We start from the raw sequence: 27,119 nt of genomic DNA on the forward strand, positions 1-27,119 counted from the left end.
TCCCATCACTCTCAGTACCTGTGTGCAGCCCTCATACTGCTTAAGAAGCTGCCTCTCAGGCTGCTCTCTGCCTCAGGACCCGTCTGCAGGCCTGCTTTGAGGGTGCCCTGGAGATTGAACTCCCTCCCATGGTTGTTCCTTGGATGCTCAGTAGGCAGCCGGAGAGCATGGCCCAGAAGTGCTGGCATCATGACGTAGTGCTTGTAAGCCAGACATGGCTTTCAGTCACTTCCACGGTGTGGTCACAAATGAACTTCAGAGCCTTAGAGATGATGATGTCGTCATTGTGTCTGCTTCCGCCTGGCCTTTCTTATGGTTAAATAACCATGAGTTCCCCAAGCAACTTACAGATCCTGTTGTCATGGTTACACGTGCACATGCATATACAACATAGTTTATGGGTTTGTTTTGTTTTTGTTTTTCACACGACATTGTAATTATCAGGTATATAGATGCCACCTCTTTCTCTGGTATGAAACAGACAGCTGCTGCTTCTATTAAAAGACAGATCGTAGAGGTTTTTAAATATGCATTTGCTTGAAAAATTTGTGACTTTCATAGTTCCATTATTCTCACTGACATCGTTTGTTGAAATTTTACTTTGTGGGAGTACAGGAGAGCCTTCATTTCATTGTGAACTTGACCCTTTCTTTTTAGAATTTCTAGCATCTTACATTTGCTTATAGTAGTTGAAGGCCATCAGCAAAAAATTCTATTTCTTTAGAGAAATCTTGGAAACTTCAGGCTTTTTATTTTCTTTATAAATTTATAAAGAAATTCCTTGATGCTGAAAGGTATAGTTACCTTCACCCACATTTTGAACTTTAAAAAAGAAAATGTTTCTAGACCTACTAAAAACTCAAAATTTGCAAAACAGTTGATGCAGCATTCTTCTGATTGCATGAGAAGGGATCTAGGGACTGGGTAGCCACTGTGTGTGATTGAGCTACCCCAGCGGCCTCCCCTTGTTCCCTCAGCAGACCCTCACTTTTCCCACCTCTTCCCAGTTAGTGCCCCCATCCTACTCTCTGGCCTGAAGCTGTGTCCTTTCCTGCTCATTCTGGCTTCGTGTTCACCTCCGGGTTTAGCCGACAGCCTTAGCCATCCCCTTTGGCCCTTCCCTCACTGCTGGCCTTCCTGCTGGGCGTCTTGGTCATGTGAGGCCTCCGCAGATGCTGTGGTCTGTGTTCTTCACACCTGATTGTTGTTTTTTAAGTTAATGGTATCATTGTTCATGTCTTAGATAGCTGCTTTTTCCATTCCCTCCAAATGCCCTGAGCTTCAGTTTCCAGGTATTGGGTGTTTATTAGCCAGGTGTATAGCTACTGCACTGTAATGATGTGTTTTAAATATTTAATTTTACATAGTGATTTCACATAGGTCCATTATAATATTGATTATTCTTAGAATTCTTGGGTATTTGGTTAGAACATATTCTAATTCTTCTTTGGTTCCCTGAGAGCCACAGCAGCTGCAGATCCCAGCCGTGTGTAATGTAGAGCACATGTTTACATGGAACAGTGCACAGGAAAGCTAACCTGGCGCTCTGGAGTCACGGTCTTAGCTTTGTATCTGTGGCAGACCAATACAGCATGGCAGGACTGTTGACAGAAGAGATCCATGCCCAGGAATGAAAGAAGGAGCTCAGAGCTACACACTCTCCCACTGACCCAAGACCAAGGAACATTCTAGATCCAAACTCTAGCAATTTGAACATGGTAAACCTGTGAACTTGCCCCCCATCTTGTGTGTGTGTGTGTGTGTTTTCAAAGGGTCATTTCCTGAGCAAACTGCCTCTTGACCCACAGTTCTCATTGTGCTGCTCTTAGAAAATTACTTTGGCATGGTCAAGGTCTTGTATTGTGCAGGCTTGTCTCAAATCCTCCATTCCCCTGCTTTACTCTCAGGTCCCAGAGTTACAGTGAAGGGGCCTGTCTCACTGGTTATAGTGAAGAGGCCTGCCTCATGCCTCCCTGGTTCTGCCTAGTTTTGAGTTTATATAAATGCTATCAAGTGTGGTCAGCTGACTTTTTACTCAGGCTTGCGTTTTTGTTGCAGTTGATTCTGTCAGGCTGATAGTCTACTTGGAGTGGTCTGTGCTTCACTGATCCTTCCCCCTGTTGCTGACACCTGGATTGTTTCTAGTTTTCTTTTCTTTATAAAAAATTGTTCTCTCACTATATTTGTGCTGAATGTTAAAAATAAAAAGTCTAAGAGGAAGATAGAAAAAAGAGCTTGTATTCTATGTCAGTCCATGGTGTCTGTGCTGTGCTGCCTCAGCTGAACTAGACTCTGGCACGCCCTCCTGGCCATTTATAGGCTGTCTAACCCATGTTCCCAAGCACATGCCAAAGCAGGCATTTGGGAACCACACAAGAGTGTACTGCTTAGAAATTAGGGCTTTTTGAGGCTAGAGAGATGGCTCACTGGTTAAGAATATGGGCTGCTCTTCCAGAAAACAAAGGTTTGAATCCCAGCACCAACATAGTGCCTAAGAATGGTTTGTAACTCCATTTTAAGGGGGGAATCTAATGCCTTTTTCTACTCTCTCTGGGTACTGCAAGCACACAGCTGTACATGTAGACAGAACACCTTTACATGTAAACATAAAAAATATAGTTTTCAAAAAAAAAGAAAAGAAAAGAAAGACAGACAGACAGACAGACCAGAGCTTTCTATAGAGCCAGGAATTTTCTTTAAGTATTGTGTGTTTAAGAAATGTCTGTCTTTGCATGTGATGCTAGCACTCAGTTTCTGCAGCAAATTGGCATTTTTCCACCTAACAGGTACTATAGAAGATGTGACAGTCTCAAGCTTGATCAGGACAGATAAGCAAGGCTCAGTCGGGTCAAGGCTGGTTTGAGCCTACATTGATGGAGAATGGTCTGCCTTCAACTGCAGGCTCATGCAGTGAGCTGACTGAACTCAGTGGTACTTCTTTGTCATGTTTAGGGGAGAGCCTCTGCTGCCTTGAGTCTGGGGAGCATCATTCTGGCTGCTGTAGAACCCCACTCTGACAGCATGGTGCTTCCCATTCAAAAGCTGTAGAGAAGCGTCTAACCCTGTGGTCCCTTTCAAGGCATTGGACACCTTGGTGATGTACAAGTAGTGTTCAGGGCCTGCTGGAAATTGGGCAGTAAGTTGGCCCTAATCTGAAGTAGGTGGAGGTCATGTATGTGCTGCATGAGGTGAGTAAACTCCCTGAAAGTTCAGAGACAGAAGCCCTGTCCTGGGCCATAGTGTGGCAGAGTGCAGCCTAATATCTGGACAGCAGAGGGACCAGGACCTCATGCTCTCAATCAGATGTTGAAGCTAAAAGATTGACCTGGAAGAAGCAGAAAGAAATACAATTACTACAGCATGGGCTGGGGGAGGGGAATGGGAGGAGTGAGAGGATGGGGATGGGGTAGGGGTGGGGAGGGGGAGGAGCGGGAGGACATCAAACAGCAAGCGGAGAGAGTTTCAATGTTTCTCACATAAGGAGAGCATTGTCTGCGGTGATGCATGAGCTAGTTTAGTGACTGACAGCTAAGCACCGCATACATGCTGCACTGTGCCCTACGAGCACATGTACAGTTATTTGTTAAAATTATACTGTAAGAGAAAAATTCAACATACCATGCAGGGTGGGCAAGACTAATCAGTGGTGAGTGTGCTTGGCGCCACCTGCAAGAACCTGATGTGGAACCCTGGACTGGCGCTCAGAGGCTGTTCTGCTGATAGTGCTCACTGTTGCTAGTGGTGCTGCCTCATGGCTTGGCCAGTTGCTGCTTTGGTCTCTCTTTGGTCATCAGTGGATACCCCAGAGACACTTTGAAGCCTTGTACAAGCTGCATGTCCTTAAACAGTCTTGTTCCTCTTTTGCACTCCAGTAGGGACACCACTGGCTTCTCCTCGAGTTATTAGATGGACTCATCTGCTTTTCCTTTTCCTTACAGTTGGTTAGTAGCGGGCCCATGTTTATTTCAGTGTTTGTGTTATGGTCTAATAATAGGATTTTTGTATTGGAAAAATTATTCCATCTCGGGCCCAAACTTTAGTATCTGATAAGACCTGTCACCACATTATATTGTGCTGTGTCCGTCATGTCATTGTCCTCATCTTCCCTCTCCCCCTCCTCTCCCTTCTCCCCCTTCCCCTTTTCCTCCTCACCTTCATATTATACCACATACACTCTCTTTGATGTGTCCATCATTCTTTGAGCCTTCTTTATAGCTCTTCAAGAGGCTGCAAGTTCCTACAGTATTGCCTCTGGAGTCAACCCTGATGTGAGACATTTCCACACAGGAAATGCTAGGTCCACCCAAGAACCTTACGTAGAAACAAAGATGTGAGCTCTTGGTGTGTCCATTGTCTTTGTGGTGGGTACAGTTGGGCACAATTTTGCAAGGGCTAACCTGTGTTATATGGGTCTGATTTTGTGCATTTATGTGTTGCAGAGAACCCAGACTTTGTGAGCAAGTGGGAGTGAGAGACTTGGGGCTAGGCTAGGGCTAAAGTTGTTAAGATTTCAGAGTTCTGTGGATGTTCTTGAGTAGGCTACACTCTTTATACTGTAGTGAGTCTTACAGCCAATAAAGGAAGGAAGGCGGGATTGCAGGAAGCTGTCAGGTGACGAGTGCTTTCTGTGTCAGGAGGAGGCAACTCTGCTTGTAGATACTTCAGAGTGATGGAGGACCACAGTCTGTTCATTGGTGGATGGATCATGAGAAAAGGGGATGATGTAGGGAAATCATGTCTGCTCAGAGCAAGACCCAAGGAACCATGTTTTCTCTGAGATGTGGGAGCTAGGGAAAGAAGGAAGGGAGGAAGAGAGGGCATGAGGAGAAGAGGTAAACAGAGGCTGCCACCTGTGGCATGTGAGCCAGCTACTGTCTGAGCTTATTTCTGGGTGAGAAAGCAGGCTGAGTCCCCAAAGGCTCAGGAGGCAGAATATCAGCATGTCCCCCTACCCCATTATAACTGCTCTGACATTATGATACTGTACATTGAGAAAAACACCACCACAGAGTGTTGAACAGGTGTTGAGGAGATGAGTTGGCAGCAATCGTGATGGTGTTTCTGTGAGTTTAACGCAATGGCCAAGCCTGGGAGAGGCTGTCTATCCTGCATGCCTACTGTCCACAGATACACTTGGAGAGGAGGCTTGAGAAGTGTGACATGGTGGGATGCACTGACTCCAACAGCCACTTCAGGAACTTGTGGACCAGTGGCATCTATGGGTTCAGCACTCCCTAGGGGACTCGATGGCACTGCTTTGCTGCATGTCAAAGCCACTGTTCCATGTGTCCAGGTTTGCTTGTCCAGGGTGCACCAATGGGGGTGCCACTGTGCTGTCCCGACTGTCCTACTAAGTATGCACACTTGACAACGCTAGATCCCTCCTCCCCACCATTCACTCCACTGCAGCTCTGCCTGTCCCTCCCTGGGAGTGGCCTGTTGATCATCTTTGCCTTTGTCTCTGCTCATTGTTGTCACAGTACCAGGCATAGGAGTTGCTTGGCATTGCCATCTGCTCCATAGTTGAAATCAGAGCTTAGCTTCACTCTTCCCAGAAATCTTAGTGGTGCAGTGCATGTGTTCTTGGCATCCGACCCTTCCAGAGATTGACCTAGCCTTTTGGAAGGTATTCTCGGCACTGTTGTGGGCTGGGCCTTTTCCAACCATAGCTGCTGTTACAGTTGACACAGTCTGCAGTGACAGTCTGATAAAGCAAGTGGTCTTTCCCCTTTGTGTTTAATGGAATCTGTCAGAGAAGTGGATTTTAATGAATACATTCTGTAAAACCCATTTCTAGCTCTTTGATTAGGGCTTCCCTGCTCTTTCAGTCTAGCCAACCCTCTGCTCATAGTCCCCACCTGTTCCCCAGTCTCTGCTTCCCAGGGCCACTGCCTGCTGTGGAGTGAGAGCTCAGGAGCAGAGGCGTGTTCCCAATCAACACTCGGCTCCTTTGGGCTTTGTTCCTTCTGCCACTGCCTGTTGGTCCCCTGAGTGCCAAGGCTGTGCTTGTAGCTGCACTTGGCTGGTTCACAGGACCTTAATTCTGGCCGGGAGCTTGACAAACCCTTGGCAATCTTTTTGAGATGGGTCCTGGGAGCCCATGAGCTTGTTAGTGAGGATTAGCTCTCAAAGGTCATTCTCCACATGGTGGTTTAATAGAGTGGGCTCTGTTTTGTTTTCCCAGGGGATCACAGCCTTCTGATTTTGTTGTCTCACTAAACCATACAGCTAATGGTTTTGATGAGATTGTCTACCTTTTTAGCCAGAGTTTTCTTTAAGGGGCATTTGGCAACATCTGGAGATCCTTTGGATGGTCAGGGCTAAATGGTTTTGGCCTCTGTTGGTTAAAGCCAGGGATGCTGCTGTACATGGTCACAGTCCTGTGCAATGTATGGATGTGGAGAAATGTCACTGTGGCAACAGACCACTGAGGAATCTGCTTCTAGACAGGCCTCAGATGTGTTGTTAAGCCTCCAGTATGGGAGGTGCCTATGTGTGTGGGATACAGCAGAAGTCCTCCATAACTAAAGGCACAGGGCGAGTAAATACCAGTGTTAAGTTCTGGGACTTGCTCCGTGCTGCTTTGTGGGTGGGTTCCAGCTCTTAGGATCTGGGTGTTGCCTTGTACCTTGCTGTTGCATTGTGGAAGATGGAAGTTGTTAAAAGTTTCCCTAATATATCTGGCCTTCGTTATTTTAATAAATCAACTCTAAGTACCTTGATGACTTAGAAATTTAAGTATAACTTTGCCTTTGGGCAAATGTAAATAGTAGACTTATTTCATTTCATGCTTGTTTGCTGGTTGTGGGACCCGTGAGCTTGCACCTGGAACACAATATAGATGACAATGTCTCTGGTCATCAACAACTGCACAGACCTGGTGAGCTGCATTCATTCCTCTTGGGGCCTACATTTGTGAGAGGTGTGAACAGCTCACTCAGGTTGCAGTGGTCCTCACTGCTGCTGCTGTGCTCTGCACAGTACAAGGTTACTTTTAGTCCCTAGGCTGCGAGAGCTGAGGAGACCTTCCCAGCATCATTGATGAAGAACATCTCTCCACGTTCATATACCAATTACAGCTTGGGAAGGATATGGAGGCCTATCACTGAGATCCCAGGGCATGCCCACTTGCTCCCTCGAAGTGGTCTGTATGCATCCTGTCTTGTAGAGTCTTACAGAACACATGCATAAAAGGAGTAGCTGTGATGTGTCCTCCTGGATGCAGAGCCTGTCACAGAATGGAGGGAGGCTAGCCTTCATGCAGTCAGCTCATTCATCAGCTTGTGGCTACTTTATTGTCTAAGTGTGGAAAGCAGTGCTGACATGGCAAGGTGAGCTGCCTCACATCTACAGCTCTCTTTGACACACATACTGTGTGTGTGTGTGTGTGTGTGTGTGTGTGAGAGAGAGAGAGAGAGAGAGAGAGAGAGACAGACAGACAGACAGACAGACAGACAGACAGAATGATGTTCTGAAGTTCACATTTTAAAATCATTAAGAAGCCACCCATACCTCCTTTTCATGTGGCTATTTATCAAGACAAGTTCTACTTATCAAGGGGCACAGCACTCACTCGAGTGAGGAAGAATGAGGTCCCCTGTGCATCTTAGGTCAGGTTTGTTTGTTTGTTTTAATTTGACAATCAGGTCTTAATGTGTTGGCTAGCCTCAGCTACTGGGCTCATGCATTCTCTCATATAGCTAGGACCGCAGGTTCTGCCTCCCTGTCAAGCTTGGTTTTTGGTTCTCTTTTATGAGCTCTGTGAATATTGAGGTGAGCTGTAGGTTAAGTGTCTTTATTTGGGGCCTGGGCTTCTCAGCCTAGCATTGGCCTCCCTTGACTCTTGTCCTAAAAGCCTGGGCAGGATACAGGTCCCAAAGTGACCACTAAGAACACTTGGGGTTGGGATGTGGGATGTTGAACTCTCGTCATGTGTCACTAGCCAGGTTCTAAGGAAACATGGTATGTCCTCACCCAGGACCCTCCTGTGTAGAAGGGCAGAAAACAGACACCAGGCCCCAGTGCGTCACAGTCTTACTGGAACAGACTCCGAACACCCTTCAGTGTTCTCTGTACCAACACCAGAGTTCCTGTAGTTCTGTAGAGGCATGTGGAAGCTGACAAATGGGAAAGGCATTATTTTTGCTTTGTTTTGTTTTCCTTTTTTTGAGATAAGGTTTCTCTGTGTAGCCCTGGCTGTCCTAGAACTCACTCTGTAGACCAGGCTGGCCTCCAACTCAGAGATGCACCTGCCTCTGCTTCCCAAGCTTTGGGATTAAAGGCGTGCGGCACCACTACCCGTGGTTGGAGATTTTAAAATTTGATCAGTACTGACAAATCATCTTCCAAAATATTTTTGTTAGTTTCTACACCCACCAACACTAAGTTCAGCACATCTTTGTCATTATGAAGCATTATTTATTTTTTATCTTTTCTTTTCATTCTGCTGAAGGAAATCAGATGGAATTGTGTAGGTGGGTGGGTAGATTGACTCTCACTTTTCCACTGTCATCCGACAGGCTGGTGCACAGACCTTCCTAACCACTGCCATTCATGGTGCTGTGTGTGCTCCTGTCGTGACCACTGCTGGCCAGAGCAGGAGGAGCCTGAACACATACCTTCTGAACACGAATCTGTTGTCGGCTCTGCCACCTTCCTTTAGAAGCTGGCAGTCATAAATGTGTGTTTATATCTAGTTTCTTTTAGACCTCTAGATTTTGTGATTTGTTTAAGAAGGTTTTTCTTCATCTAAGTAAATAAAAATATTCTGTGTTTACTGATTGTAAATTCTGTTTTTTTGTTGTTTTTTCATTTTTGTTTTTTTTTTGGTACAGCGTCTATGAGGAAATATCAAATGGTTAGTTAGACTTTCCAGCATCACCCACTGAATCATTCATTTGTTCTTTACTGATTTAAAATGCCATTTCATCACAGTTATATATGTGGGCCTATTTCTGGGCCTTTCCTCTGTTGATTTGTTTGTCTCACCCTCAATAATACCAGCCTGTAATTACATAAATTTATAGCCTTTCTAATATCTGGTAGTGCGAATCTCTATTCATTATTCTTTATTAAACTTTCTTTTTTCTAATTTTGTGGTTTCTCTTCTGCACTTACTTTAGTATCAGCTTGTCAAATTCCATTAGAGGAAAAACCCCTCGTGCATCTTGATGGGACTGGCGTTGCTGTATGGAGCCATTATCCTGGAACTGGTGTCTTTAGAATCCTTCTGGGAGTGTTTATTTAGAGAGAACATTTCCAGGTGTTCTGTCTCAGAGTACTGTGATTGTAAACAATCTGCCAAATGAGGACAATGTGACAGTAGGAAGAGCAGGAGCTTGGTTAGAGTGCGGTCCTCAGCAGAGCTGGAGATGGCCACACCTTGCACTGTCCTCAGGCTGTGACTGTGCCTAACTCTGCCAAGTAGAGGAAGGGACAGCTCCTGCTGGCCACCTGAACACTCCTTTTCTGCAGTCCTTGTTTTGCCTCCTTCTGTTGAGCTATAGGCACCCCAGAGTCAGTGTTTGTGGTTCAGCTGCTAGGAGCCAACACTTACACTGCTGATACCCAGGCAAGGGTGAGTGTGTGCAGGGTGACCTTTTCTGATTGTTGTGTTGATTTGTCTTTGTTTTGGCTCAAAAGAGGATTTTAGGCATTTTTTTCTTTCTTTTTTTTTTTTAAATTTATTATTATAAATAAGTACACTGTAGCTGTCTTCAGACACGCCAGACGAGGGCATCAGATCTCACATGGTGGTTGTGAGCCACCATGTGGTTGCTGGGATTTGAACTCATGACCTTCTGAAGAGCAGTCGATGCTCTTACCCACTGCGCCATCTCATCAGCTCCCTTTAGGTCTTTCTTTCTTTTTTTTTTAAAGAACATCTTTTTTTTTTTAAAGATTTATTTTTTACTATAAATGAGTACACTGTAGCTGTCTTCAGACGCACCAGAAGAGGGCATCAGATTTCATTACGGGTGGTTGTGAGCCACCATGTAGTCACTGGGATCCGAACTCATGACCTTCCGAAGAGCAGTTGGTGCTCTTACCCTCTGAGCCATCTCACCAGCCCTAGGTATTTCTTTAGACTCAGATTTTTTCTCCTGTTAGCTACCAGCAATCAGATAAGCAGAACAGTGTGTCCAGAAAAGTGCATCGCTCTTCACCTGGTGCTGCTATGTCACTCTTCTGTGATGAGCGCAAACACTGTGCAGAGCCAATCCCACTTACAGAGTGCTCTGCAACTGAAGCAGCATCAAGGCAAGCTTGTGAATCTGAACCCAGCCCCCAGAGCCCGTCTGTGTCACACAAGCAGAGCAGCCACAGAAAGGTGGCCTGGGGGTTGTGTACATGCCATGGCTGGGGGTGAAAGGGGGACCCTCTAAAGTGGACTGTTTTCGGGGTGCGGGGAGCAGTTGAATCCAGTGTAAAGAAGCTGCTGACATGATCTGGAACAGCTCCTTCCCTGTAGCAGTGCTGGAGTAAGGTGTTACAGCAACAGAGGTAAAAGTCAGTGTGTGGTTTTATATGGCTAGTGAGGACTTTCCGCCTACGAGCAGACACTGGGCCCTTCCTTCTCTGGTGTGCAGTGCTGGTCAGCCTTCGAGTTCATGACATGTATGTATAACCCATGCAACCTGTGCTTGTTTTCCAGAACTACACTCAGTACATCCCACTGTCCATATACGACCTGCAGACGTGGATGGGCAGCCCGTCCATCTTTGTCTACGACTGCTCCAATGCTGGCCTCATTGTCAAGTCCTTCAAACAGTTTGCACTACAGAGGGAGCAGGAACTAGAGGTGAGGTGTTCAAAAGCCAGCACTGTTGTGCGTGCGTTCATGCCTGTATGAGTAAGATGCTGCAGTGAGATTGGGAAATGGGATCTCTGTGTGATGAGAGGTTTCGTGTGTTTAGGCCATGCTGTGATGTTTGGTGAGAGCTGTGGAGGTGTCGTCCCCCAGGACGAGTGCATCCCATTGTACTTGGTGTCATTGTCAATCTGAGCATTCGATGGTGACATCAGTAGGGAGGTTTGTGAGTTTCTATGATGGTGTTAGGTCGTTGCAGACATATTGGTTTTATGGAAAATGGGCTCATTGCTTCCATTCTAGTCTTTGTTTCCGTGGGTGTCTTTTGTTGTTGTTCTTTTTTTTTTTTTCTTTTAAGTTTGTGTTTTTTAACTCAAACCACCAAGCAAAATGGTAAAATGAAAACAGCTGCTAGGTCGGTCCATTGTCAGGAATGGGAGAGATTGGGAGCTGCTTGGATAATGAAGTGGTAGTTTGCCCGGTTGTTTTAATTAATATTTGATGGTTAAATTAAACAGTGATTTCTAAAGAGAAATTGAAGAGGCAGTTTCAATTAAGAGGCCTCCATCCAGTGGGCTGCACAGAAGCACTAGTGGAAACACTCTGTGGCCTCTGGGGGCTCATGAATCCTGATTGGTTGCAGCACAGGAAATTCTCAATCCGAGAACAAAAAATGGCCTTCAGTGTGTTCCGAGAGCCTCTCTGAGTCTGCTCAATTTTAATGTGTTTGTTATGTTTTCACATTTCATCAGAAGAGAACACTGAAAGAGTCAGCAACAAAACCTGAAATTCTCTTTAGTAGAACTTAAAGTTAACATACTACTGTTTAATATTTCATAGCATAACTTCAGCCCTATATGTGGAACCTGCGGGAGAGTGACTGATAAATATAACACCTTTTCCACTTAAAAGATGAACTGGGTACCACAGCATTGCTTACTGGCCTCTTCATTTTATATTTGGCAAGAATTTGTGTTTGTATTTCCAGCTTAATGTCCTACTATCAGCTACTTCATCTGGGTTTGCCTGTGGTGGGCCACCTTATCAGCTGTAAATACCACAAGTACCAAGAGGTAATTTGTGTTTCCTGACATCAAGTAAGAAATATTGAGCCATGAGGTGGTGGGTACACCTTTAATCCCAGTGTTTGGGAAGGCAGAGGAAGGCAGATCTCTGAGTTTGAAACCAGCCTCATCTACAGAGTAAGTTCCAGGGCAGCCAGGATTACACAGAGAAACCCTATCTTGAAAAACAAACACACAAACAAACAGACAACAAAACAAAAAAAATCTCTAAATGTACCAGAGAATCCTGCCGAACTCTCACAGCCTATTCCTGAGCTGTGGAGAGGTGAGGGAAGCAAGCGATCAGGCCGTCAGGCTAGTTAATTAAACCACACTGGATAGGGACCTGTGCCTTTCCAACAGAGGCACAATTACAACTCAAGCATCTTATTAAATGCCTGCTTTCCAGCACTGTGGTACTGCTCTGTCAGAACCATGTGTGTTCTCTGTATGTTGCCAAGATTAATCAGCCACAAACACTATTCATTTCATTAAGTACAACATGATGATTTATATGCAATCATTTTTAGAAGAAGGGGAAAAAAACAGTTCAGTGAGCTTATTCATCATGGAGGAGATGTGCCTTCAGCGCACATGGAAGGAGGTGCTATGTTATACCAAGTGTTTCACAGTAGCTCAGCCTTCATCCTCTCTATGGTCACAGTGCAGACTGAGCTTGGGTTTCTTTCTCACACTCACTATCAATGGTCAGTGTTCATTCAGTCTCTTGCCTAAAACAGCGGAAATTACAACCATAGAATTTTATAAAATTGGCTCCCACTTATCACATTAGTGCTCATTAGTCATTTCACCCTTCTGTGTAGAAAAACAGTCCTATGTAACTGCCTACTTACCCACTTAGTGTGATCTTTCCTGGTGGCACACGCCTTACCGTCCCAGCACTGCACTCAGGAGATGCAGCCAGGAGGACAGAGGGTTGTATGGGATCTGTTCTCAATAAGTAAAGACCTAAACTAAGCCAGCCGGCCAGTTTCCTTGTAAATTCGCAATGTATTTTGATTGTTGTGCAGTATGTGAACTGATGGAAACTGTCACGTAATTGGCTTATGGCAGACTCAGGAACGAAGCATTTCACTACTGTTCGCTTTCCCCATGGAGGAGTGACAGCATCCCTGTGCCTCCTGCCTGTCCTTGTGGCAGCCAGGATCCAATTGGGGAATAGATTCGTAGTGTGTGGGGGAGGGCAGGAAAGAGAGAGAGGAAAAATGATTAAGTGTAACAGCAGAAAGTGGCTGGTTGGACTACAAAACCCCAAATAATAAGTGTAAACATACACATGAGTGACATAAATTTTAAGGGTTGATTATCTGCTTTCATTTTCTGGTGGTGTAGTGCTTGCCCTGGGACCCTGGGGTTTGGTTGCTGTGTGCTTCTCTTGCAGAGTAATACTGTAGGTACAGGAGACAGCAGCTTCATAACAGCAAGCACGAATTATTGCAAAGGATGGAGCCTCCTCAGAGCCAGGAAATGGGGCTCTGTCACTCAGGAGTCTTTCTTGGTTTTTTTTTTTTTTTTCTTTTTAACATCATATCATTTTTTAATTTGAAGATTAAAGAAAATCTTCAAGTATCTCTGCTTTCACTGTTCTTTTAAAAATAAGTGCTTTAATTTTGACTAAAGTAGTATGTCGTTTGTGATGAATAAAATAATCTTTGGCACCACCTTCCAGGCAGGGACTCTGTCAGAAAGGTGCCATTTTCCCTCTGGTCTGGAGGGCTGTGACCCCCTGTCTCTTTCCCAAAACACCTGTTTAGGTTGTCTGTGCACAAGCTTCTTGTTCTTACACAAACCAGAAGCAGAGCCGCCATTGGGAGTTTCTCTTTAAGGATCACTGGACTCTGCAGGGACCAGCAGCACAAGCTGTTAGGAGCAAAAGCAGGGACATTGCAAGTTCAAGACCTGCCTGGACTACATGGTGGGTTCAGAGCCAGCCTGGGAACTTAGTGAGACCCCTGTTGCAAAGAAAAGGTAAATGGGCTTGCAGGTAGCTCAGTGGGTAAAGATGCTTGCCTCCAAACCTGACAACTTGGGTTTGAGCTCCCAAACACACATGGTTGGAAGGAATGGGTCAGGAACCAACCAGATGGAGGTTTGATAGCGAAGAAACACGTTGCGGGTAGTTGTAATTAATGTTTATTTGAATCTGATTGTGCACTCAGAAGAGAAACCTCTTAGCTGATGGATGGATCTGAATCCTGGTTTCCTCTTCCCCACTTGTAGTGCTGTATCTGATTTCTCTGTTTTGTGACCTCACTGTATTTTTTAATATAAATTTTTATTAATTCTTTGTGAATGCCATCCAATTTTTTTTATTATATTCATCACCCCAGCTCCCCTCCTAACTTCTCTCAGATCAAGCAGTCCCTTTCCTGTCTCCCTCTTCTTTAATAACCCACTGACCCAGTTTGTGTTGCTCAAATATCCAGAGTGTGGAGCCATAGTTGAGAACCTAGCAGAGGGCTGTACTTTTAAAGAAAATGGTCTCTCCCAGCCTGGGAGTCCATGCCTTCTCAGTTAGGGGTAAGACCTTGTCAGCCTGCCCACTCCACGCTAAACTGTTGACTGGCTTTCATTTTATACAGATCTTACACAGACAACCACTGCTGCTGTGTGCTCATGAGGGCAGTGGTCCTTTCAGGTCCAGAAGACACTGATTTGTCCATGTCCTCCCTGACCTGTGGCTAGGAAAGCCTTTCCCGGAGTCTTGGGTCTGGGTGGAGGAGTATAATTATCTCCTGCCCCAGATGTAGTCAAGCCTCTGTGCTTGGAGTATGGAGATTCCGAAAGATGACAAACATCCCCAGGTGCAGAGCTGGGCATGGCCCAACTGATTGCCGTCTGCTGTTCCTGGAGATAGCCTCCTTCCTTCTGCACTAGCCTTCCCCCACTGCTGAGCCCTCCGCCTGCCCTCGGCTACCCTGCCCTCGACTGCCTTAGCTGTCTGCAGCTCCAGGCACTCCTGTGTTCTACACTCACCTCTTCTCCAACAGCAACCCAGGCAGGTGCCAAGCAAGCCCAGGAGGATGTATGGCAGGCAGCAGTCTTCCCTGGGCCCCAAACATTTGTGTTTGGAAAGCTGATGCAATGAAAACTCACAATTGGAAAACTCACAATTTTAGACAGATTACTGTCTATCCTTTTCACTAATAAGATCTCTAAGGTGAATAATTTACTCCTTGAATCCTGCCTGCGAGGGGGGGGGTTGGCGGGGGGGGGGCACCAGCTTCTTCCTCCTGTCCTGGTCCTCTGTTGCTGCTCTGTACTCCTGACTGCAGCCTGCCCACCGCAGCTCCAGGCAGTTCTTCTTTGTCTGGGGGGAGGAGGGTCAGTGCTTTCTCCTTCTGCCTCTTGCATTAGAAAACAAATGTAGGCTTTTCTCTGGACCTGTGGGCTAGGCTGCTAAGGGAGACTGGAGTTGGGAATGGCCTTGGATTACCTCACAAGAGTGACAGCCACATTACATGCACAGGTCATTCATTGTTCTTCCTCTTTAGCCCCTGCTACAAGCTGTCTTTACCCTAAATCTACTCTCGCTACCTCACTGGAGATGTTCCTGAAAATTTGGCCACATCGAAGCCATGTCAGGAATCTGAAGGGACTCCTGCCATCATCTAGATAAAACTCAGGGAAGGAATGTGTTCAGCCCTGATGTGCACCCTCGGGCTGACTGTAAGCTAGAACAGCCACGTTGTGAGTAGATTGTCAGTGCCATGGTCTCTGTAGTTTCTGTTTTGCGCTGCAGAGACCACTGCACTCAGCTTTGTTCCAGGAGGATGCCATCCTGAACACCTTCAGGGTGGGTTCAAGGCCAGCACACAGACAGTCTTTGGTGTGCTTGGCTGGAGTTTGAGGATAAAGAGAAGCACTGTGTTGGAGGAAGAGCCTTATGCCAGTTTAGCCCCAGTTCTGATGTTTTCTCCTCTGCTGCTGACGTATTGCAAGGCTTTTCCCATGCAGCTTCCTGCATGCTGTGCTCCTTTCTGACATTGTCACGAGGTCTAATCCTGTAGCACATGAACTCTTTCTCCTGGCAGACAACAGGCCAGGTTCTGCAGCATCATTCGGTGTAGATGATGACCTATCTATCTTCTTTGCTTTCCACTTGGGCATCTTATTTGTGAACAGGAGTATATGTTCTCATATCTTGATCACTGTAACTAGGAATTTGAACAAGAATAACTGATGTCGCGGTCATCATACTGTTCTCAAAGTATATATACCACAGACTGAGGAGTTGATGTTTTAAAATGTCAGAGTCCCTTGCTAAAGCCGCAGCATGACCAGCGTGGAGCCTGGAGCATGGTTTAGCCCAGGCTGGCCTCTCACCCATGGTAATCTAGTTGCCTTATTTCCCAAAGTGCTGGTATTAGGTGGCAGACACTTTGAGTGCCACAGATTGAGTCATCCTTAAGTTACCTTTCAAAGGCAAGCTTCTTGGTGACTGTGTCCTCTGGGCACTTGCCTTGTGACAGTCATGGACCAGCCCAGGGATCTGTGGGTCTGGTGCTGTGTGGCACTGATGCCCTGCCTGTCTCTGTCCTGCAAGATATACTTTAGGTCCTCCATTATTTTTCTCTACTACCATGGCTAATCATTTGTAGACAGCAGAGAAATGAGCCACTGTATGGTTATTTTATTTTGGTTGATTTTGATTTTTCACTTTTGGCTTGTGATCTTACCGTTTCTCATACTTATGAGTGAAAAGAGATGAACTTGGCCATTGTGTGTTCAGGGTGGGAACTATTCACTAGGGACCTGACCTGTGGAAGGCGACTGGGCTGCTGCTGCTTGACATTCAGTTACTGCATAGAGGCACACTGGCTCTTAGAGATTTTGAGAGTGAGGGGACCACTGGGGGCTAGGTGCAGAGGGCAGTATGCCATCCAGCATAATGCCTGGCCTGTGGTGGGCACCCAGCTAAAATGTGCTAGTTAACAAAGAAAAACATCACTCCATTGGCTGTGTGTGGTTCTGTATAGGTGCTGAGTGGAGCCGGCCGTAACGTCAGTCCAGGTGTCCATGCCTGGAGGCGATGGTGCTTGGACTTAGTAGTAGCAGCAGTGGTGGTTTATGTACCTCAGATTCTGAAAGCAAGACCAGTTTGCTTATGAATTAGGTGTAAGAGATAAGAGACAAAGAGAATTAGAGGTGAGGGCTGGGGGATATCTTCGTGGTAGAGTGCTTCCCAGTTAGCAAGAAGCCCTAGGTCTAGTTCCTTCGACAGTGTGAGTAGAGGGAGAAGGAGCAGTGTAAAGAGAACTGGTTAGGCAAGGGAGAGGGAAGAGTTCTAAGTCTCTTTCTTAGGAGACTCAATTGGCTCTGGAAGTATGGACAGGTCCCCGAGTCGACCAAAGCCACAGAGTGTGTCATTCTGAAGAAGTGAGGCCAGGACACCATGAAGTTCTCTGTGATGTCAGCCTAGAAGTAACAGAGCAGGTAGGCTGGGAAGAAAACAATTCCTGCTGATGGCTCGCTGTGACAGGCCATGGGAGGTAAGGGATGAGGAGATTGTCCAGGCTATGGGTCCTGGGATTAGCAGGGTCACGCCAGTGCCAGATCGAGAATGGGAAATGCGGGCCGATGATGCCCATGAAGAATGTTCAGGGAGAGGAGGAAGGCAGGGAGCTTTAGGAGGTGTAGAATATGGGGGAAGGGGCTCATTTCTTTGTTGGCTTTTTTAAATCTTTATTTTGTTTATGTGCATTTTTATCACATGGGCTTGTGTTGATGGAATAAGCCAGCAGAGAGAAGAACATGGAGAAGTTGTTTGTGAAGGTGGTCTTCAAGTTGGTGTGAGAGGGAACAGTGGCCAAAACATGGGGAGAAAGTGTGCATAGTGGTCACCAGAGAGAGAAAGACATCAGGTGACAGAGAAGCTGCCACTGGAGGAAAGTAAAAACAACCCAGATTCACATAGGAGGAACAGGTGTACATACATGCGCATTACACACACATGGAGAGCACACCCATAATGCACTGGTGCTTGCCACGCGTGCAGACACTTCCTGCTGTGCAGCAGCACTGCTGTGCAGGTCCATGTGCATCTTAGCAGAGAGCGAGTAAGTGTTAAACTGTCCTGAGGATTGAGGAGAGCACTCCCTCACCTTTAACTGTCACGTGTCCTTCAGTGCTCCCTCTCCCTCAGTTCCTGTCACGCAGTAGAATTTTGTCAAAGTAGGGTTTTGCCAATGATGGGGAGCAAGTATCCAGAGCTTTACCAGGTCCTCTGCTCGGAAGCTCAAGACATAGGCTCTACTGGTTCACAAGCCAAAGAAAGATGGCTTCTGGCTGACAGGGAAGCACGAGCCCCATAAGCTACTCTAGGACACAAGGTAACACATGTGCTCAGAGGGGACAGTGGGCTCATTCAGACCATCAGAGGACACATGAGCATGCTGTGAATGGCAAGAAAGGCATGGCAGAAAAAGGATGACTCCCTAAACTCAGAGTGTAGACAGGTCCTGTGTACAGAGGTGGAAAGGAGGAACTTGACATGAAGCCAGGCTTTTTGGACAGCCTGAGACAGTAAGCATGCTGTCCCCTGGACCTAGAACCTAGAACAAGTCACCAGAAGCAGACTTCAGATCAGCATGCTGTTGTGTCCAGGTGGCCATGCCTTCTGGTACATGTTCTGTGTTGTGGCCTCCAGGAACTCCCAGCTCTAACCAGAAGGCAATTGTGATTGTGGATGTTATGCTGTGCCTCACACAGAAGAAACCACTGTATGCTGAGTGCCACTGTACAGTATGACAAGCCTGGACAGTGGCACCTGGACACCTCTCTTCTCAGGGGATTGTGACCCTGAGCTGTCCTCCAGAAGCTGGTAAGCTCCTGATGGAATGGGTGCTCGCTGCCCTTAATGTCTTCTTACGCACACTGCTGCAGAGCCTCCCATGTTTCCTTCTCTTTAGTTGTTGATTCAATTCAAGTATGGTTGGAAGTGAAATTTGCTTATCATTTCTAATTAATGTGTTCACTGAGTTGTAGAATGGTTTGAGAGCGTTTAGAAGCTGAAACTGCCAGCAGCTAAGTGGCTTTAAAATAATGGACGGTTCATTGGCGGGTAAGCTCAAAATAATCGTGAGAAACTGTGACTGAACCAGGCTCTAGGAGCCCATTGGAGGACATCACTGAGTTGCTGTCCACCAGAAGTTACTTCTGCCTCCTTAGCCAAGATTTCAGAGTCTCAGAGCATGCAAACCACTTGGTTAAGTTGTTATTGATGATTGGGTGCCTACAGTTATGTGACTTGTGTCTTAAAAGTCTGCTTCAACATGCTATCTTTACTGTGTCCCCTTAGACCTCTGAATATTAATGAAGCCAGGTGAGTAGCATGAGCCCCACCCAGCTCAGCTCTCTCTAATCTCTGGCCAGCTCTCTAACTGGCCTATGGAATGAGGCACTGCTCACCACAGAAAAGAGCTGTCTTAAGGTACAACTACTCAAAATGTCACCTCGTAAGACTCTTGAACTTAGGGGTGTCTCACCTTGTTAAAAGTTGTCCCTCATTGTGTGGAAAGGCCAGGACGGTGCTATTTCAGTGACTGGTTTAAAAACAAGAAATGTGGGTACTACCCTGAAAAGTGGTTTGTGCCCTCCAGAGTGGAACATGACTAGGAGGTGCCTGGCCTTGCCCAGGAGCTGGAACGTCCCCACCCCACAGTGCCATGGTGCAGGAGATGGAGCAGGTGTCTTCTCTGGAGCTGGTTGCAGTGAATTATATCTAAAGATTGTTCTGGTGCCTGAGCCTCGCAGTTCCTTAGAAGGAATCCCCTGGCAGAGGTGGGGCTCCCTTAGTCCTTCAGGAGCTGTCTGGACACTCCATACTAGGCCTGACTGCCTAGTAATGAGTCTTATATGCATGCTGCCTTCTGAAGGATTACTTTGATTAAAGGGCCAATGTCTTTTTTTTTTTTTTTTTTTTTTTTTTTTTTTTTTCGAGACAGGGCTTCTCTGTGTAGCTCTGGCTGTCCTGGAACTCACTCTGTAGACCAGGCTGGCCTCAAACTCAGAAATCCGCCTGCCTCTGCCTCCCAAGCGCTGGGATTAAAGGCGTGTGCCACCACTGCCCAGCCCAAAGGGCCAATGTCTTAGATAAGAAATTAAAACTAAAATAATATATGGGATAAAACTCATGTGTAAATCAGTTTTTTAATTCCTGCATTAACAAATCTAAAAGAGTTGTTCATTGGTTAAATCCTTTGCCTTAAATTTTGATTTTTTTTTTTTTAAAGAAAAATGTTACTGAGTTTAATTATCACTGAGGCAGAACTATCCTATCTATATACTACATGCAGCTCATGGGTGCTGGGTTCACAGAATGCATCTGAGGCTCAATTACTTTCTGCTCCTAAATGTGGCTCACCACTGCCCACGTCCAGACCTTCCCTTGCTCACAGACCAGCTCCCCATAGGGGCTCTTTTTGAAAAGGAAAATAGAGAAGTGAATTTAGACTATAGGTCTCTGGCCATTCCTTCCTACTTACAGTGGCTCCCATTTACAGACGTCTCCAAGACTTGGATCCACACTTGAGGACTTCCCTTGCCTCTGCTGCCTTCCTGGATCCTACGCAGGTGCAGAGGCCATTGTCTCTGCTCCCTCCCAGCCCCTTTTCACCAGGCTGGCTGCTGGAGAGCCCTTCTTGCAACAAGCTCTACTGCTCCCGAGTGCCTGTCCATGAGGCTGTGGTCTGACACCTCTGCAGGCTCCAGGGCTCTCACCTGGCCCAACATGAGACCTAGAAGCCAATTTCCTGTTCACAATTATGTTTTTGCCTATCTTTTCTTTTTTTTTTTTTTTTTTTTTTTTAAGAATTATTTATTTTATGTATGTGAGTACACTGTCACTGTCTTCAGACACTAGAAGAGGGCATCGGGTCCCATTACAGATGTTTGTGAGCCACCATGTGGTTTCTGGGAATTGAACTCAGGACCTTTGGAAGTGCAGTCAGTGTTCTTAACTGCTGAGCCATCTCTCCAGCCCCCCCCCTTTTTAATTTTCTTGTCCTTACTTTTTTTTAAAAAGATATTTATTTATTTTATGTATGTGAGTACACTGTAGTTGTCTTCAGAGACACCAGAAGAGGGCATCAGATCCTATTAAAGATGGCTTTTAGCTACCATGTGGTTGCTGGGAATTGAACTCAGGACAGGACCTTAGGAAGAGCAGTCAATGCTCTTAACTGCGGAGCCATCTCTACAGCCCCCAATCTTTGCCTATCTTATCTTAGCTTACACAGTCAGAACACAGAACATTATTTTACATGTGATTTTGACTTCCTTCTCTCTGCCTCGAGAAAACCTTGGTAATATTATTCAAGCCACTGAACTCTGAAGTGTACATTTGAAATAGTTCCTGTGTGGCCAGGGTATAGCTTAGCCAGAGAGTGCCTACCCAGCATGTATATAATAGCCTGGGTTTGATTCTGACTAATGCAAAACATTAAGTATTTAACATGGAATAGTTTATGTTTTATAGAATTTATCATGTACTTCTCTAAAAACTGATGTTTTTATTAAGTGGCTTATATCATTTTATAGTTGTGTATGTGAGTGTCTGAAGTTTGACTTCGGGATTAACATTTCTGTAGAAGAAGGAGTTTTTGGTAAAATATGCCTTTAACACCCACCATTTGAGGATTTGAAGATGCCACAGCTGCCATATGGACAGTGAAATGTTAACATTGTATGTCCAGGAGTCAGCACAGCTGTGTGGATCACACATAAAAGGTGCAGAGCGTGCTGCCTCGAACCTCGGTGTCACTGGTGCCTGGCTAGACACGAGACTGTCTAGAGCAGTGCTTCTCAACCTGTGGGTCCTGACCCATGCAAGGGTCACATATTAGGTGTCCTGCATGTAAGGTGTTTCCATTATGACTCATAAGAGTAGCAAAATTACAGTTAAGAAGTAGCAACAAGATTTTATGGTTGGAGAGCATAACAACGTGAGGAAGTTTATTAAAGGGTTGCAGAGTTAGGAAGGGTTAGAACCCCTGCTCTAGAAGAAAAGTCCTCAAACCAGTCACAACAGGTGGGTAGGTACATCATCTGTAGTCCAGGGTAGCCTTGAACCCCAAGCAGTTCTCCCTTCGCAGCCTCTTGAGTGCTAAGCTCACAGTCATGGTCTTCAAAGCTTGTTTTCTGATTGCTGGAGATGTTTTAAAATGGAGATAAAACTTAGAAGAATAGTGGAGGGGGTGGAGGGATAGTTTGAGAGTAGCCTTAGTCTAGGAGGGCTCTTGCCCCACCAGATCGCTAAGGAAAGTACCAAGCATGTGCTTCCCTCCTTATCTCCTTTATGAAATAAGTACACTTTTTTTTTTTTTTTTTTTAGATTAGAGAAATCAGGTGTACACGGAAAACCACCACCTAATGCACCTTACTGTGCACATACTCTGCATCCTTCCTTTTGTCTCTGTGATGGTGGCAGGCACATTCTTATTCTGCTTGAATCGGATATCTTTTTAGTACTGATGTTGTATGTATCTGGTCATCTTCCCATGCCTTTAAACCCTCCAAAATAATGTTATGATAGATTAGGGACTGAATGTTTAGCCTAAATAAGTTAGCATGAAAGGGTAGGCAGGGTGGTCCTGTACCACCACGGGTATTGGAGGCTACAGAGGAAAGCTTTGTCAGGGGCAGAGCCAGTTCTGCTGGTGCCCTGTTGTTCTTTTGGATGCCCAGTGTCCCCTCCAGGAGTGCCTGCTAAGCCACTGTCCTTCTGTGTCCTCCTGTAGGTAGCTGCGATTAACCCAAACCATCCACTTGCCCAGATGCCCTTGCCTCCCTCAATGAAAAACTGCATCCAGCTGGCAGCCTGTGAGGCACATGAGCTCCTGCCCATGATCCCTGACCTCCCAGCCGACCTGTTCACATCCTGCCTCACTACTCCCATCAAGATTGCCCTGCGCTGGTAAGTGTCCCATAGTCCAGGTCTCCGTCCCAGGGGCCTGAGGCATTATTCTGGTCACAACAGTGTGCCCTGTGTGTTTTGATGTCACGGGACCTAGGTATTTGTGTGTATTCTGAGAGTGGATGGTGCTCTTTCCCTGGATCTGGTCATATGCAGTTTATTGTTTGTGGTGTCCAAGGTCACATCTTTGCTCACTATGGAGACATAGCCAGGGGTAGTGCTTAGACTCACCAGCAGGCCCCTTCATTGGGTAGGGGAAGGCAGTATGAAAGAAGTCACGACAGTTTCTGCTTGAAGGAAGTCTGAGTTCATTCTTAGCAGTGAAAAGAGCTCCTTCAGCACGACAGCTCTCTGAGTCCTGGGGAACACTCCATGGAAATGTGCGTGTGAACCCCGGCTGCTGGCATACTCAGCAGGTAGTGTGTGCTCAGCTAGCCACACTGCCTTGCTAGTCTTTAGCACCCACTTTTCCTTTATGCTGACGAAGAGCCTGGATGCTGCAGTAGCCTCACAACCATCTGGAGGGTTCGGGTGAGAGCCATAAAGCTGTGCTACACACTGCACCCTTTGTGAGATGCCCACTGGGGTCTTTATCATGTCAGCTTGGCAGCCCAGCCTCAGTTTTCAGATCCTTCCCCAAACTCAGAGAAACTATAGAGAGGTGTAGACCTCGGATTGTGACAGCAGTGAGGCCTTTGGATTTATCAGTGCACAGGAACATTGCTGTTCTCCCATCTGAGCTTGGTGCCCAATCCCTGGGAGGTTTAGGAGTGACTGCCCACAGACTGCAGTGGGCCTAGCAGTCACTCCCATATACACTCGATCCACTTCCTGCAAGCAAACAAGCTACTCCAGCTGGTCTAGAGTGAGGCTAAGCTGACCATTAACGGGCAGGTATGCAGAGAGGCTTGTTGCCTCAGAATCCTTGTCTTCCTGCAGAGGAGAGGGTACATGGCCTTTTAAAACAGGCACTTTATGCAAGATAGAGAAAATATGTACACTTGAAAGTAATTCGTAACCAAGAACTGAATGGATTCATGGTACCAGAAGCTGCTGTGGTTTAGGGGGCAGACGTATTCCTCTAGACCGTGTATAACCAAGTGTTCCTCATAGCAGCTGGCAGTGGAAGTGGAATGTTCCCATGGCAGGGATTAAGAGGAACAGAGAGTACCCAGACTGGTGTACACTGCCAGACCACCCAGAAGAATGAGCCAGTCTGCTCCACCAGGCTACAGAGCTTCAGGGGAGATAGTTATGGCCATTGGATGGGCTTTGTTAGGCTGTAGGGTCACTGAAGGACTTTACCACCCAGGACTGAGGGATAGCCCAAAGTGTGTATGTGTGGAATTCCTGGAGAACTGTATTTAAGAACATGATCCAGGTAATGACGAGCAAGACCGTCAGTCCTCGGTAGGGTGTGATCATATCTGGTAGAACAAGCAGGAAGCTATGGAGTGGCTGTGTGTCAGAGCTGCCAGGCCACTGTGGACTCTACAGAGGCACGTGACCACTTTCACCTCTGCCTTGAGACTCCCCAGCTTTTCTGAGTGCTTTCTGGGTCCAAGAATGGGCCAGGGCGCCTGCTCTGTCGTGGCACTGTGTATGCTGTTGCAGACTAAGTCCTTTATGCAGTTCTCTAGGCAGGGATTAGATGTGCAAGGAGAGGTGAGCAGCAGTAGACACAAGCACCCACAGAGCCTGACACTGCCCTAGTGCCTGTGCCAGACCCAAGGCAGTCAGTCCTCATTGCACCTGTCCTGCACTGCCCTCGACTCCACACGACAAGGGTTACGACCATAGGACTGGGCAGCTCTCCGGGCTCAACACCCTGCTGCCGAGCAGAGAATGGGCTACCCAAAAAGCATGTTGTTGCTTAGGTGCCCGAAATCCTTTTTGGACTGAGGACATAGTTAAGTTTAAGTAAGCAGTAAGCTTTAGTAGGAAATGCAGTAAGACCCAAGTTGACACAGCTTCCATAGCGTGGACTTTGGAACCACTGCGCTGTAGCTCGGGAGAGTGGGCCTCACACCAGCGCCTGAGCACCGCAACTCAGAACCCGCTCAGGCAGGGAGCGCTGTGAGCTCAGGGAGGCCCTGCAGTGAGTCTGATAGGAAAGGGAAGATAGTTTTTCATTTGGTACTTACCCATGTCTTTAGAATTAGTTTTTTTTTTTTTATTGTACTTTTTTTTTTTTTTTTTTTTTGAGACAGGGTTTCTCTGTATAGCCCTGCCTGTCCTAGCACTTACTCTGTAGACCAGGCTGGCCTCGAACTCAGAAATCCGCCTGCCTCTGCCTCCCAAGTGCTGGAATTAAAGTTGTATACCACCACCGCCCAGCAGTTTTGTATTTTCTAATAAAAATTGAATATATCTTTGCTGAGAATTAATAAAAAGTACCAAATGGGATGGAGAAACCAACATTTTTATCTTCAAAGGATATCAGATGTCAACTTTACCCCCATCATCTCTCATCACACTCTCAGTATTTTCACAAAATAGTGTGCGGTTTTAGGGCTTAGCATTGTGAAGATAGCGGTAGGCTAGTTCAGAGTTGCTCTCGTAGTATCAGAAGGGTCAGTTCCTGAGTAACCCCAGCTCTTTGATTAGAAGCCCCAGCTCTGTTGTTGCAGGATAAAGGAGCAGGGACCAGATGTGACAGGCGGGTGTGGCTGGGCTTCACAAATATTATTTACAAAAATAAGCACTAGGCCGGGTGTGATCTGTAAATTGTAGTTTGCCAGCTTCTGCTGCAGAAACATGAAACCAAGATTAGGCTGCAAAATGACAGTCACATTGAGGACAGCGAGCGACCTAGGGAAGAAAGCTCAGGACTTTCCCTCCCTCCTTTCGTTGATAATATTGAAAACTACTGTCTTCACTATATATGAGAGGTTGCTGAAGAACGCCCACCTGCTTGGCAGACAGTCCAGGTGCAGCTGTGCTCTATGGATACAGAGGCAGCTGTCGGAAGGTGTATCGACAGTTCTTATCTGATGAAGAAGCACTTATCAAAGACGTTGTGCCGATTTTTTTGTTTTCATTTTTTGTCTCGGGAAATTTGCCTCTTTCTTATTTCCAAAACTGACTTCAGTAATTCTTAAGTTAACAATTGTAATATTCTCTGTAAGCAATTGCCTTGCTTCCCGTATATATCAGTATAGTGTAAGCATCCAAAATACATATTGTTTCCCTTTAGCTGTTTCTTTCTTTGATTGAATGGCATAATACCATTTTAAATTTACTGTGGGCATATGTGTGTGCTGCTGGAAGCTCTGACTCAGAGGGTTGTTTGCTTTGAGACCCGCTGTAAAGGAGATTGATGCCTACTGCACCATGCAGCATACAGTTCTGCTGTCTATTAATGAAAATGACAGCATTATTTGGGGTTGGAGTGCGGTCAGGAATTCCTCCATTCCAGTTAAGCCACTGAGTCTCTGGGAGATTAAGTGCTAACTGTGCAGTGTTGAAGATGTTTGCAGCAGCGTCAGCTCTGCTCCTTCCGCCCCAGCACAATGGCCCCAGCGAGCATCCTGTGGCAGGAAGGTGTGGGGCTCTCTGCCATCGTGTCTTGTTTCAGATACTGTAGTGACCCTTTATGTTGTCTCTGGAAGACTGCTAAGCTCGGAATCGGTAGATGTTGCTTCAGTAAGCATGAGATCTTTATCATTTTGGTAGTATTGAACCGTCTGTCCTCTGAGGAGTCTTTGGAGCTCCTGTGTCCCACTTCAGTGCTGAGATCTCATTTAGGTTCTATGATGTCTGATTCATATGCTTGAATACTTTGTCTACAGTTGGTGGAACTGTTAGGGAAGGAATAGAAGGTGTGGCCTTGTTGGAGGAGGTGTGTCACTGTGGGTGGGCTCTGAGGTTGCAGAAGCTCAGGCTGTTCCCAGGTAACTTACTTTGCCATGCAGTTGTGGATCAAACTGCTCCAGCACCAAGCCTGCCCGCTTTCGCCATGCTCCCTTCCATGCTGGTCAAGGACTCGGGAAACCTGAACCCTGATTTCTTTGATAAATTGCCTTTGATTATGGTCTTTTGGTCACTGCAGTTGAGAATTAACTAAGACAGAGTACATCTTTGTATGTATGCATGTCTGTGTATGCATTCATGTATGTGCACTCAGGTGTGTATGTGCCAGAAGACGTGGTGAGATCTCCTTGGAGCTGGAGTTTCAGGAGGTTGTGAGCCACCTGACCTGGGCACTGGGATTGAACTTGGGTCCTCTGGGAAAGCCTGTGCCCTCTCTACAGCGAAGCCCTCTCTCCTGCCCACTTGTTTATATACATATATATATATATATATATAT

General features: G+C 46.2%; 1 protein-coding gene and 1 long non-coding RNA gene across 2 annotated transcripts in view; one reads left to right on the top strand and one right to left on the bottom strand.

The window, feature by feature from the left end:
* Nucleotides 1-27,119, top strand: part of Rptor (regulatory associated protein of MTOR complex 1) — a 301,156-nt gene that overhangs the window by 123,380 nt on the left and 150,657 nt on the right. Inside the window, exons 5-6 of the mRNA XM_031352079.1 lie at nt 10,655-10,801; nt 22,635-22,810. Of these exons, the coding sequence (XP_031207939.1) occupies nt 10,655-10,801; nt 22,635-22,810 (323 nt within the window). The remainder of the gene's footprint in view (nt 1-10,654; nt 10,802-22,634; nt 22,811-27,119) is intronic.
* On the bottom strand, nt 21,815-23,325 carry LOC116077505. The gene is made up of 2 exons (XR_004113258.1): nt 23,042-23,325; nt 21,815-22,042 (listed from the first exon to the last, which is right to left on the bottom strand). It is a non-coding gene; the product is annotated as an uncharacterized LOC116077505 (long non-coding RNA).

The sequence above is a fragment of the Mastomys coucha genome, unplaced genomic scaffold (genome assembly GCF_008632895.1).
Source record: "Mastomys coucha isolate ucsf_1 unplaced genomic scaffold, UCSF_Mcou_1 pScaffold5, whole genome shotgun sequence".
Taxonomy (NCBI): Eukaryota; Metazoa; Chordata; class Mammalia; order Rodentia; family Muridae; genus Mastomys; species Mastomys coucha.